Source organism: Aethalodelphis obliquidens, unplaced genomic scaffold, assembly GCF_003676395.1.
Source record: "Aethalodelphis obliquidens isolate GAN/ISIS:26980383/991018 unplaced genomic scaffold, ASM367639v1 scaffold63, whole genome shotgun sequence".
Classification (NCBI taxonomy): domain Eukaryota; kingdom Metazoa; phylum Chordata; class Mammalia; order Artiodactyla; family Delphinidae; genus Aethalodelphis; species Aethalodelphis obliquidens.
Window position 1 is genome coordinate 1,374,669 of NW_020838007.1, and position 13,923 is coordinate 1,388,591.

General features: G+C 54.3%; 1 protein-coding gene across 11 annotated transcripts in view; it reads right to left on the bottom strand.

Moving 5' to 3' along the window:
• The window catches only part of PI4KA (phosphatidylinositol 4-kinase alpha), a 95,040-nt gene that overhangs the window by 22,049 nt on the left and 59,068 nt on the right, over positions 1–13,923 (bottom strand). For all 11 annotated transcript variants that reach the window (XM_027088755.1, XM_027088754.1, XM_027088751.1 and 8 more), the window contains 10 exons: positions 10,204–10,312; positions 9,739–9,875; positions 9,432–9,565; positions 7,085–7,167; positions 3,476–3,546; positions 3,276–3,400; positions 2,138–2,219; positions 1,902–1,985; positions 1,716–1,805; positions 1,107–1,226 (listed from right to left, as the gene is read on the bottom strand). In XM_027088755.1, the coding sequence (XP_026944556.1) occupies positions 1,107–1,226; positions 1,716–1,805; positions 1,902–1,985; positions 2,138–2,219; positions 3,276–3,400; positions 3,476–3,546; positions 7,085–7,167; positions 9,432–9,565; positions 9,739–9,875; positions 10,204–10,312 (1,035 nt within the window). The remainder of the gene's footprint in view (positions 1–1,106; positions 1,227–1,715; positions 1,806–1,901; positions 1,986–2,137; positions 2,220–3,275; positions 3,401–3,475; positions 3,547–7,084; positions 7,168–9,431; positions 9,566–9,738; positions 9,876–10,203; positions 10,313–13,923) is intronic.

Sequence of the window (13,923 nt, forward strand, 5' to 3'; positions counted from 1 at the left end):
TGGGGGGAAAGAAGGTCAGGGGAAAAGATATAAACAGTAAAACTGGACCACAAACAAAAAATACACGGTTTTCTCATAAAAATTTTAGGCTGGTTCATTTTTAAAAAGGTGACTTGAGAGTGCGTTACATTTTTTCAAGACAGTGGCCTGGAGCAGGCATGTGTGGGAAACTGGCTCTGCCACTCACTGTCCCTGACCTCGGCCTGCTCCCCAGGAAGTGGGGACACGGGGTCCTCTCGCCAGGCTGAGCACAGTCCTGAGGGACTGAGAGCTGCCAGACCCTCCCTTGCATCTCTCTGACCCCGCTCCTGTGCCCAAATCAGCCCCCAGCCCACTCCCCTCTGGGCGGAGAGGTCAGCCAGGCCACAGGCTGCACCTTCTGCAGGGCAGGGGCTCTAGGGCGGGGGTCTCCCAACAACCAGCGATCAAAACACAAGATAAAAAGGGTCCTTCCCTCCTGAGCAACAGGAAAGGGAAAAACCTAACCTAAATCTACTTTTCTGTGGAAAAATCCCGAAATCTTTTAGGCAACATCACCTTGGACCAGGACCGAGCCCTGCTGGCCTCTGCCCGCATCCTCAGCCTGCCTAAGGGGCGGCTCCCTTCCCACCTGGGCGCCTGGCCTCCCCTGACCCCAGAGCGGGCAGCATAGAGGTGCACGTGGCCACCTGGGCTCCCACGGACCGCAGAGGCCCTGCACTGGGCCCCAGGGTTGGGAGACGCCAAATCGCACCACTGCCGGACAGGCCACTGCTGCCAACCACCAGCTTTGAGGCAAATCTCTGATCTGGTTCAGAGGGAACCCCTCAGCGCACGTGCTGCCCCTAAATGAACCTCGAGCAGAATGAGACGAAGCCAAGGACGTGGGGTGCAGCTCGGTCCAATGGATGGCCAGGCCAGCGTGACCATAAAACGTGCTGACCGTGTCCAGCAGGACACTTCGTCCGTCGTGGACCTGATCCTGATAAAGGATCAACCTTAGAGCTCCGTCAGAAACACGGTGAGCAGCTCCCCCGAGCCTGGGGTCTGCCACAGACACCGCAAACTCCCCATATGGGGGCAGGGCTCCCACGGCTGGAGACCCCGCTCCCCAGAGGCACACGTACCCCAAGGGTGGTGTTCTGCTTGTTGTAGCTGGCAAACTGAAGGATGCTCTCGGTGGCCATGGCCAGCCCCGTGTGCTGCGACAGCCCCGACACCCAGTTCTGGTGTTTGTTCAGGTATTCCTGAGACGGGGAAGCGCCGTGTTATTTTAAAGGTAAAAGCAAGCCTTGTGCAGCACGTGTGAGGTGGGGGAGGGAACCCTGGCTCTAAGGCTGGCTTCGCCCGCCCTGATCTACTGAAGAGATGGCTCCGCTCGGGCTGCCACTCCCTTGGGACCAGAGCCAGAGCCAGAGCCAGCCACTGTTCCTGCTGGCCTGCCGGGCTCCTGGCCATGCCACTCTCGCCCAGCCTGCATGCACCCCTAGTCCTGCCTACCATAAGCGGTCGGCTCCCCTGGGCCTGCCCCCCAGTCCCACCGCACCTGCCCTCCTGGCCCCTGACCAGCATGCTCACCCCACAGGGTGTCCCATTACCCTGGGCCTGGACCAGTGTTCCTGGTCTGCTAGTTCACACCAGTGCTGTCGGTATTTCCAGCACGCTGTCTGGCTACAGCTCTCTGTAAGACTGGAAGGAACTCCCCAGGATGCTTTTTGATGATTTCAAGAAAGTACCTGTAGGTGAGACTTGGTGACTGTGGGCGCCCACTTCATGGCCTCCTGCAGGATCATCGCACAGCGCGCAGCGAAGTCCTTGACGATGCTCTGGAAGAGGGTGCGCCGGGCTGTCAGAGCTTAGTGAACACAGGGCTGGACCATGTCCCCCAGAGCCTTGTGTTGAAGTTCGAACCCCCGGCCCACCTCTCGTGCTTCGCAGGTGTCGGGAACGGTAATGCGATAGGGGGCGTCTGGAATGTCGTAGTAAGGCTGGTCCTTGTGAATATCCTGAAAGAACACAGGTCCCTCTTCCAAAGCAGGTCCCTGCGCAGCACCTCCCTCCCTTCCCCCACCCCTCCCATCTGTGATGGGAGCCCCCCAACCCCCCATTCACGGCTTGTGGCATGAGCTAGGCTCAGAAGGGTGGGCGGGGTACTCACGGCGTTCAGTGACAGCGACAGGGTCTGCAGGATGTCCAGCATGGTCTTCAGCACCGTCCCGCTCCAGAGCAAGTGGGGGAATCTGCACCCAGAGCCACCTCTCAGGGCCTAGAAGCCACCTGTCCAAGGAGCTGTGCTCCTTAAGGCCCCTCACCCCTCCTGCTGCCCAGCCCCGGCCCCCCCCCCCCGGCCCCATCATCTTGGTTATGCGCTGGCCAGACCACTCCCTGCTTCCCACAGGGATCCTCCCTGTTTTCAACCAAGGCCCCTGTACCCTCACGTGGAACATGGCAGGACAGGTGACCCTCGAACAATGGGGGGCTGGGGGTGCCGACCCTCCACACAATAGAAAATTTGCATGTAACTTATAGCTGGCCTGCCGTTTCCGCAGTTCCACAACTGTGGCTTGTGTAGCACTGCAGTGTTTACCACTGAAACCCCCCCGCTGCTCAAAGCAGGTGGCCCTGGGCCAAGGGAAGCAGGCTGCAGGCTCCGTGGCCTGGCTCAGACACGCCCTCCGGCCCTACCTGGATGGGCACATGGTGTCTGCTGCAGGCTCCGGGGATGCCTGCGGGAGCTGCAGGCAGGCCTGGCATGGCAGTGCACTGAGGCTGGCCCAGCCCACCATGAGGGCCCTCACCTGGGAGGACCTGTTCCACGAGCCTGCCGTGCCTCTCAATACAGCAAGGAAAGCCCAGGGTGGAACCAGCTCAGAGTGAGCTCCCCTCCTCCCGAGGGCCTGGGAGAAACTAATTCCACCAGGTCCTCTGGCCGGGCCCTGGGCGGGGAGACGGCACTTAGGATGGCTGTGAGCATCCCAGAGTGAGCCCAGAGCTCTGCAGCAGGGAGGGTGGGATCCCGAGAACAGGGACACGACACCCGGTCAGGAGATGTGCTCTAAGTAGCACCGACCACTCTGAACAGGGGAGGGTTAGACCACTGACTCCTCACTTGCCAACATCCTGTGGGGGCTGCCCCGCCCTTTGAGAGCTGTGACTCTGAGTCCACTTTTCTCTGTACTGATGATGCAAGGTCGACCCTTCCCTGCATCCCAAATCTAGACGTGTGCACACAAACATCCACACACATGTGCACACACGTGAACACACGCACAGCACCAGAAGGAAACCGAGCTCACTTGTCCACCAGCCCGGACAGGTACTTGTCGGCCACTCTCCGGATGCGCTTGTGGATGTGGTTGAAGTTCACCAGCAAGAACTGCGCATGGCGCTCCAGCTCCTCCTCGTTCTCCTTGGTCTTGGCCTGGATTCAGAAGAGACAGGTTGCAGGCCCCGCACGGCCCTGGCAGGCGTGCACTGGCGCTCCAACAAGGCTTACTTTATCTGCCATCATGTTCAGGAAGGCATCAAACACCTTGTCGGCAACGGCGATCACGCACTGCATCATCCCTGCAACAGGAGGGCAGGGCATCAGCAGAGGGGACCACCGTCTCATCTGTCGCTGATACAACACTGTCCCCCAAACTCTCAGCTTTACTTGCATTTCCCCCATGGCCCCCTTTCTGTCCCGAGACCCAGTCCAGGGCACCCCTTGGCATCCGCTCAGCACGGCTCTGAGCCTAGTAGTCTGTGCTGATTCCTTAGGCTTTCCAGTCTTTCTGTCCTCCCCACTTCTGAAGGGCACAGGCATCTTGTAGGGTGTCCCTCAATCAAGGCGTGTGTGATGATCGCTCATGCCTGGACCAAGCTCGTGGGATTTTAGATGAAATGCCCTCCTGGTCGCATCTTATGGGGGTAGGGTGAAGTCGGTGCCCCCGTCACTGGTGGGCTGGCCCTGAATGCTCCCTCTACCCTCAGATGCGAGTCCCCAGGTCCAGCCCTCACTCTGGGGCAGGGAGTGGGGGGCAGCGGCTCCCGAGAACCTGTACACGTCAAGCTGCGCAGAGCCCTCCACTTCTCCTGGAAACCATCTATCAGTGTGTTCTGCGGCAGCTGTCCCTCTGGTTCTTGTCGACATTTTCTATCTTCCGCATTCTTTCTCCTTTTAGCAACTGGAATTCCACCTGAAGGCGTGTCCCTCCCCGTGTTTTATTTATTCAACCATCTAGTCAGTAGGGACTCACGAATGCTCATCATTTGTGTGGCTGCTCCCTCTGGTCGGCTCCTGGGCCCTGCAACACATCTCCCCACCTTCTCCTTCTCTCTTTCTCCTCGTTTCGGCATGACCTTACTTTCTGGCCCTGCAAGGTGCCCTGGGCTCAGCCTATACTCTCCCTGCCCCAGCTGTCCCTAGAGTCACCATTCCTCCACGGAGCCCGGGTTCCTTCTACTGGAGAACAGTGTTCTGACACCAAGATCTGGGCACTGGGTGTGGTCAGTGCTGATGGGGTAGAGCAGAGTTTTAAAAACAGCAGCGGGAGAACCACAGTGTTGGCGAGAGAACTGCGAGAAAACACCAACGTTTCCTCCACGACACACCTTGTGTAGCTAGGACGGTTGGTGGCCATCCCTGTGCTGCCAGCGGAGGGGGCTTCCGGGCCCCGCACTGTCCTTCCTCGTCAGCCCCACAGGAGTCAAACCAACCTCTGGACTGCTGTGCAGGGTCACATGGAGCAGCACCTCACAGTCCCTGAGGTGATTTCTCAAAAGATTTCTCCAAGGACTGATTTTTCAACAGAAGAAAAAAATGGTACCCGAGACACCTGGGAATTAGTTCTCCATTAGCAAGAACAAGCTGCTCAAGTCGTCAGTGTGCTGATGGTGCTGGCGTGGGAAGGACTCCTCACTACTTTTTTTTTTTTTAATTTATTCATTTTTATTTATTTATTTGGTTGCGCCGGGTCTTAGTTGCAGCAGTTGGGCTCCTTAGTTGTGGCTCACAGGCTCCTTAGTTGCAGCAGGCAGGCTCCTTAGTTGCGCCATGCAAACTCTTAGTTGCGGCATGCATGCAGGATCTAGTTCCCTGACCAGGGGTCGAACCTGGGCCCCCTGCATCGAACCCCTCCCCCCTGGGAGCTCGGAGTCCTATCCACTGTGCCACCAGGTAAGTCCTAAGACTCCTCACCACTAACTGTATCAATGCCAAATTTATTAACCTTAGAATCATTACTCAGCATTCCTCAAAACATTTTCCCACACTGTTAATCAACCAGACCTTGTGGATCTAGCAAATCAAGGATGCTTGTAAAAAAAAAAAAAAAATCATCCATCCAAGGGCACTTGGAGAGTAAATTAGAAGAATGTGTAAAAAAGAGTAAATCCATTGAATAATCTGTTCAGACTGGGGAATATCTGCAGGTATGTGTCCATTGACTCCAGGAAATTTCAGAAAGCATGATTCAAAAAAATGACTTTAAGAATAGTAAAACACTGTTCATTGAATCTGAAAAGCTAATTCTTTTTGCAATCAATCACTAAAAACAATATTTGTTTAAAAAGATTCTATAACATAACTTCATGAATAATTTCTTCCTAACATTTTAGGAACTAGTTTAGTTTCTTAAAAACTTTTATTCTGAGAATACTTGAAATGATTGCTAATACCATTTACTGAATAAATGCATTATTACATGAGATACATTAAAAAATTTGTGGATTGAGCATACTAAATTTCATCAAATATTTAAACACATTTATAAACTCCATCATATTCTTCTAAGCATTTAATTAAAGCACAGGTCTAATATTTCAGTCTCTTCAATTTTTAAATACCTTATAAATCAGCACATAGACCAACACAATGATGCTACAATTTATCGTGTCCTTATACTAAAACTGGTAAACAGTGCCAATACTATGCATTTAATTTTTTTTCTTTGCTGCCTCAATTTTAATATCTCTTCATGTTTTAATTCCTATTCTTATCTTAGGTTCACCTCAGTAGGGTTTTGGTGATGGGCACATTTTGATACCCTAGAGAGGTTAATTCTGTTTCTGTCTCCCTGGGAGTATCGTCCTGTTGGGACTGGTCACGCCAAGGCCCTGTGAGCCCAGGGTCTGAGGACACTGCATCCTGGGACTTGTCAGTCCTCATGTTTCACACAGACTTTTGTATCCTGAAACTTTCCCGGAAAAGAAGGATGCAGTCTTAAATCAGATGTGGCCCACAGGTCCTGGCCTGCTGGAAACGTGTGGTAGCGAGTGGGGTCTCCTTGTGGGCAGCAGGCCTGCTGAGGTGTGGAGCCCCCATGGCAAGAAGAGGGATGCCCCCCAGCGAGCTCTCTGCTCTCCACTAACGAGTGCCTCTAACAGGCTGCTCGTGGGGCGTCTCTGCCCATCACCTGTTGGGCGCCCTTCCTACCTGGTCACTCTGAGACAAGGTGTGACCTTACACATGTGCCCCGCCTCTCCCTGGACCATGCGGCTCTTTCTTGCTGCTCCCTCTTTCTTGATTGCATGAGAAAAACAACTACACGTCCCTACTTCACGAACACTTTAGCGGGAGAAACAAAATCATGATATCGTATATATAATCATACATAATATATATGTAATCTCCTAATGTATTTGGATATATACGTCCTAGTATATTTGCCTTTCTTTTAAACAAGATAATAGAAATACTGTATCCATGCTCGAATTCTGATAATCTGTTAGTTGGGAGCCCCTGCAGCCTGATTCTCAGTCCTCTCAGCCTGCCTCAGACGCCTGAGAAGCACTACTGCTCCCTGGCCGCAAGATGCCCCAGGTCCATCCAGACCGTCCGAGGAGCCCAGGGTCCCTCAGCAGAGGACGGTGTCTGGGACTGAAACCTGGGGGCTGGAGCACATCTGAGCATCAGTGCTTCTACTCTCGGGCCCCTGGCAGCAGAGGCAGAGCCAGAAAGATGTATATGTTTTAGAGTCAAATATTTTATACTGATCTTTCCAATGTAGTACATAGCCTCATGAAACTATTTCCTTGACACAGACAGAAAACAGGATGCAGTATTCTTTTTTACACTATTAAATCTCAGTTCATTACGAGAAGCCCGCAGGAGTCAACTTACCAGACTTGTCTTTCTGAATAGCTTTATCCTCAAAGTAGCAGAACATTACCTGGAAGCGGTCAGGATCTGTCGAGCGCAGGACCCTACAGGGAACAGCTCAGAGTGAGTCTGAAGCTCTGATCCCCCAGCAGATGGAATGCTGCCCGGGTGGATGAGGCTGTGAGGGCAGCCGCCCGCTGCGAGCCAGGGGTTTTAAGGGTCACATGCACAAGGTCCTAATGGCACCGGCTGCATGTCCATCAGCCAACGGCGCATCAGGCAGCCACCAAAATGAGAGGCAGCTCTCTGTGCTGCTACAGAATATTCAAGACTTCCGGCTGGGAGGAAAGGGCAAGGTGCAGCGGGACAGGTGTGAACAGGTATGATCCCACATCCCGCTGTGTGCGGGTGGGATACACGCATGAGCACGTGGCTGATTTCTAGAAGGGAAAGCTAAGGGACGGCAACAGGGGGCCTCTCTGGACTCAGGGCCAGCAAACGGAGACGTGCATTTCTCCTCCTTAGCATCTTTTCTACCATCCAATGCTTTTCTTCTCTATTCTGTTTTACGCACCATGGACATTTTTACAAGTAAAACAATATCCCTACCCTTGAGGAAAAAAGGAAGAGAAAGGAAAGGAAGGCAGGTGCTTGAACCAGGGCCCCGGTGCAGGGCGCTTGGCATCTGGGGCTCCACTGAGACGGCCAGGCGCGAGCTCAGCAGTGCGCGTGGATGACGTCCGCACCCACCCTCTCAGATTAAGGCTCCACGGGCGCCGGGGGCTCAAGCGCAGACACTCTCCAGTGCCCTCGTGCACATGGCGAGAATGTGTGCTGTTGTCTGAAAGCTCTCCTGATAACTGGTGGCCGGGATCTAAGCCAGGCTCTGGACTAAAGGCTTCAGGGCTGCTTCTCGGTGCTGACAGGAGTCCAGGGGACCTGGCAGGCAGCTTCGGGCGAGTGCTGGGCTCTCAGAACCACCCGCCAACTAGAGAGCCTGCCCGAGAGCCCTGGGTCACCGTGGGGCACACCGGGGAGTGGACACAGCCCACAGCCCTGCCGGCAGGTGCTGGAGGCCGAGCGGGCCCAGAGGCCTCTCCTGGAGCTACACGTGCCAGGATTAGACCCAGGCTTTTGCTGTTTTGGTTTGGCTTGGTTTTTCTGTGAAAATATATTCTTTGTAAAAAAAAAGACCAGAAGGAACGATACTAACCACTACGGATGGTGCTAGTGAGCAGAGTGGGTTTCTTCCCTCAACTATTTCCACGGTTTTGTATAATGTTCTCCTATTACTTATACAACTGAAAAAAAATGTGTAATGAAAAAAGAAAATTCAAAGCTCCCTTGGCTGCGGGGACTCTGGGACTGCCGGGAGGAGAGGACTGAGGGTGGGAGGACTCACTCCCACTCACCCAAAACAGCTTCCATCTGGTTTATATGTCAAGCTTCCAAGCAAGATCCAATCTACCGGAGGGTCTCGCGGCACCAAATAAAGGTTAAATAAAATAGTGGCGTTGTCCAAACATCCCTCGCTTTAAGAATCAATACTTTCTGTTTTAAGTGGTTTGAGAAAGACCTTATTCTGTATCTAACTGCACCTGTCTTGTTACCTAAACAAATGTCCTCCTGCAGCCCCCCACAGCGGGTCCACAGGGTGGGCGGCTGGGCTCTGGACGTCCTGCTGCTGCTTCCAGTCTCCCTTTACAGGGAGGCAGCAGGCACTGCCCTGGAGACGATGTCGGTCTCAGGCCAAATCAGGGACCGTGACCTTGGGCAGCTTCTTTGAGCGCCTGGGCCCTGGTTCCCTCCTGTGAAGTAGGGTGTACAGTGCCCACCTTGTGGGCTTGCTGGGGGGGCCTGTCAGCGCATGGAGCTCGTGCAGCGCCTGTGGGGCCGGTGCTCCATCCATGTTAGTGCTTCTAGCTGTCAGCTCCCTGTGGTTGCAGAGGCGTCCTGAGTGTCAGGTGCCCCAGAGGACTGTTTGGAGCAGCCCCCCACTTCCCGTTTGCTGTCTGTGCTCCAATGTGGTCCTGGAACCAGCCTGGGGGGTGCCCTAGAGCGTCTCAGAGAGGGCTGGTTCCCGGCAGAGGCTCCAACCCATCAAGTGCACTGAGTTTGTGGCAGCTCTGGTGACAGCTCAGAACCTGTTCCCTTGGGGAGGTGGCACCAGCGTCAGACCCCTGGTGTGTTACTACACGTGGCATCCAGTGATCAGGAAGGACAAGCACAGGAGAAGAGCAGAAGGGGTTGGGGGTGGTTTTTCTAAGACAGGTTACTTGTTAGGAGGAACTGAGAAAAGCCCAAGCCTGGAAGGAACACAAGCGTAAGACCAGCTCAATCGGGGGTACGGGTGGCGAAGCTCACGTACCTCATGTATTCCAGCCGGTAAACGGACAGAAGGTAGGTGGACATGGCGAAGTCCAACTTGTTGATGAGGGCGGACACCTCGGGGGCCGGGTCCAGCAGGTTGATGATGGTGCTACGGAGCTCGCTCAGCTCGGCCTAGGGACAAATGCCAGGACTGCTTGGGCACGGGAGGGCGTGGCTGCTCCCCCAGATGCAAACCCCGGGGCCGTGCCCGTGAACCAGACATGCAAGACTGGCCCTCACTGTCCCAGAGGGCTTCCCGAAACCCTGCCCAGTACCACCCGTCTTTGGCAGGCAGGCATCCTTACGGGGGTGACTGTGTCGTTCTTCATGGCTGAGTTGTACTGAAGGACAGACCGCAGGGGCTCTTTGCTGGGAAAGGTGAGCAGGGGGGACTTGGTGGCTATTTCACAGACGCCCTCGTACCACTCTTCTGGCCAGAGTCCTGCAAGAGAGCATGGGCTGAGGTGCCTCCTGGCTCGAGAAGAGCTCTGGCGGGGCCCACGCTGAGCTTCTGGAGTCGTGGGTCCTCTGGTTGAGCCACTGTCCCAAAAATGTGGCATAGAAACGAGTGTGTTTCCTAATGGGAGCAGGTTTCCCTAAGGTATGTGGTGTTCCCAGAACCCTAAAGGACTTCGGGAAGTGTTCCCTGAGGAGGCGGCAGCCGCACTGGGCCTGTCTTGTGCGTGGGCACAGGCACCATTAGGTCGGGCCCTTTCGCATCTTGGTCCTTACTCTGCACTGTCCTCCCTGGGGCAGCAAACGTCCCCTACCTGACCCCTCCACGGCAAATCCCATCAGCACAGAATAGAGCCAGAAATCCCGGAAGAGCTTCTGCAACCGCGGCTTCGCTTCTTTGATGGGCAGCAACCGCCGGGTGAGCTGATGGGCCGAGGAGAGAGGGAGAGAAGGTGGTTACCTGCATATGAACCTGACACCTACAGGCGTAAGCTCAAGATCCATTCTCCAGGCTTCTTCTCAGAGAACAGGTCAGTCAGACTGGGCAGGAGAAGGCACAGGGCACAGTAACCAGCAGCCCTCAGAGAGCTCGCCCAGAAACGCTCCTGAGCCTCTTGTATGCAGGGCGGGCTCTGCACTGGGAGGGAAAAGCCCTTTGGCCTCGTCGGGAGGCAGGCAAGCAGCATCCCAGAGTTCCTGGGGACCCAGGGATGGGGCGCTTGGTGTTCACAGATGGGCAGGAAACAGGGAGCAGCCGCCTGGCCACAGGAGCACCAGGCCCAAGGGCCGGAACCATGGCGGGCGGGGCAGTGACCTTGGGCAGAACCGCAGGGTGTGAGGCAGGTAAAAGCAGAGTGCTCGGGGGCAGGGGTGAGGCTGGAGTCCCTGCGTCCCTGTCCCCATGGTGTCCCACCCAGTGCGTGGCAGGGGAAGGTGCCTTGGGTATGGAAAACGGTTACGTGTGCACAACACCTGGTGGACAGGTGGACCCTCCAGAGTCCCCAGCAGAGGTCGAGCCCCCACACAGCGCTAACCAACCTTCAGCGAGGGGTGCTCAGAGGTCCAAATGCTTATGATCTATGAGTGCCAAGTATGGGCTAGGTGCTGGCCAGGGTTTGCCTCCTGCCAGGGCCCAGGTTCGATTCCTGGTCAGGGAACTAAGATCCTGCAAATAGTGCAGCGTGACCAAAAAAACCCCCCAAAAACCCACCACAAATTAAAAATAGAAATGATCACGGTGCCACGGCCCCCTGCGAACACCTGAGTGGATGTGAGCATGGGAAGCACCACAGTACGGCCCTGGCTATCCCACAACGGACAGCAAAGCGGGGCTGCATGTCCTGCAGATGGCAGACAGGCCCGGGCCAGGGTCTCCTTGTGCTCTGAGTCTCTACCTGCACCCTCCCCTCCACTGTCCATGGAGGGACAGCTCACAGGAGGGTGGGGACACCTTGCCTAGCAGGCACGTCACCCCAGAGCCCAGGATGAGGTCGGGAGCTGCGATCACTTAGAGGAAGAACTCGGAGCTGGAAGACACGAGAGGGGCCCTCCCATGTCCAGGGGAGCATCAGAGCCGCCGCCCCCGACGTAACCAAGCCCTGGGCCGCAGAGTGTCCTGGCTGCTCCTGTAAGCTCATCCACACAGAGATGGTCAGGCCTCCAAACACTGGGAGTCACAAGCCACTCGGTGGTGACCAAAGACACAACGAGGGCTTTGTGCTGACAAAGCTAGTTGAGCGGTGTTTGATCTGGGATGTATTTACTTTAGAAAACACGACAGCAGTCCGGCACCAAAGGTCACACTGAAGCCTGCTGGTGACTTTGGCCGATTCTGCCCCTGCAAAGTCAGTTCTCAGCAGCACAGAGGTGAGTAGGTTTCTAACGTTTCTGCCGATTATGAATTCTTATTTGAGGTGGTTAGAGATGGGTAACTGGTTTGCTTCCCTATCCAACTACATTCAAACGCTCTCTACACCATCTTAGAAAGGGTAAGAGGTTTTGTTAAGCTGCCTATGATAACATTCTGTCAGTTACACTAGTGGGACTGTCAGCCAACCGGGGAGGAGGGACTGCGCTAGGTTAAGGACCTGAACTGGGAATGTGCTGGGGGCTGTGGGCGGGCACCCTAGTTCTGGGGCATCACAAATGGTTCAGAAAAATGACATGTGTCACACACGCGCACACACACGTACGTAGAGAGACCTGGCGAGTCTGGAGACGCGGGTACAGGGTGGGTGTTCTCTGTGCTGTGCTTTCAACTCGTTTGTGAGCCTGAAGTTATTTCAACCTGAAGACTGTCCACAGCTCCATTACCCCCTCTCCGTCTGGGCCGGGAGACAGGAGCCAGGAGGGACGAGGGACCACAAAGCCCAGCCCCGCTCCACGCAGCCAGCCTGAGAAGGTGCCATAGGAAATGCCCATAAAAACAAACTTTTGAATGATTTCCCTTTAAAAAATACTGCTTCTCTTCAAAGATAGTAATCTGGATTTAAACACAACCTAGCGATAATTTTAAAGTATCTTCTTTAACTCTTGTGATACTAAATGGCAAAACAACAGGAAGATTTACCTTTCAGGTACCTAATTTTTTACCACATAAAATGAGATATATCATGAGATACCTTCTGCTTCCTCTGATGAGAGCATAATGCAAAGTGTTTTGGGCTTTTCATCGTGTAATACAGGAATAGGAAGAAGTACAAGAAGCTTCCACACGTACTATCTGAATACAGGAGCAAAAAGACACGAATGTTTTCAACCTCTGCCTCCCTATCTGGTCTCAGATTCCTTTTCCTGAACTCTTGTTTATTCAAGTTGGGTTTTTTAAAGCTTATTTTTTTTTTTTTTTTTTTTTTTTTTTTTGCGGTATGCGGGCCTCTCACTGTTGTGGCCTCTCCTGTTGCGGAGCACAGGCTCCGGAAGCGCAGGCTCAGCGGCCATGGCTCACGGGCCCAGCCGCTCCGTGGCATGTGGGATCTTCCCGGACCAGGGCACGAGCCCATGTCCCCTGCATCAGCAGGCGGACTCTCAACCACTGCGCCACCAGGGAAGCCCTTAAAGCTTATTTTAACCTAAGAAGGATACTTTCAAGTGTAGCCTAGCAAGAAGACCTCTTCTTTTCTCACTTTTTCAGTGTCTTGCCATCAATACCCACGCCCAATTCTACCCAGAACCTGGGCCCGGTTCCGCTGGCAGCCACACACATTAGACACTGTGTCCTGAGTGCAGGCAACGTGTGTGGCAGCCTCAGCTACGGGCTGGGGGGAGGGAAGGGAACAGGAGAAGACAACAGACAGTTTTAAGTCAGAAACCATGTGACTTTCCCTCTCCAAAATGTCGTGATTAGAGGACTGTGCAACCTGACTGTGTTAAGAGTGCTGCAGGGAAGAGCCGAGGTGGGGACTGGGGCAGGGACAATGGTGCTGGCACTCCAGGCCAAACGGGCAGAGCCCTGGACACAGGGAAGGGCTCCACTAACCAGGGTCTAATCTAGTCACTGGCACACTCAGGCAGGCTCAGCACCCCCGAAACGCACAATGCTCTGCGTGGGGAGCTGAGTCACCAAAGCCCCTGGTCCAGCACCGGCACCCAGAAGAGGCTCCGCTGAGAGTCACCGCCATTGCCAGCACACCATCTTCAGGCCTAACAAGTCCCAATATTTACCTAACAGGAGCCAGTGATTCTTACCTGGCCTGGAGGGGAAGCAGACATTCTGGTCCTCAAAAACGTACCAGATGGTCACACACATGACAAACCTGACAAGACACTCTCCTCTTTCTGAGGTGATTAGAAGGGATGCTGGGATCCTGCATGACTGAGCAGCAGTATAAACACCTGCTGTCACTGTCCTGGACACACAGAAGCATCGAATAATAGCTCATTTCCCAGGATGCAATTCACAACCAGGAAGGAAGCAAGAGAAGGACAAAGCCGTCTAGCAGCCAAACTGACGTGACAGAGGGAGGGATGGGAGACAGATGGCTCATCCCACAGTATCTGTTAAAAACGTGCCTTGTTTACTTAAATAGAAAGAG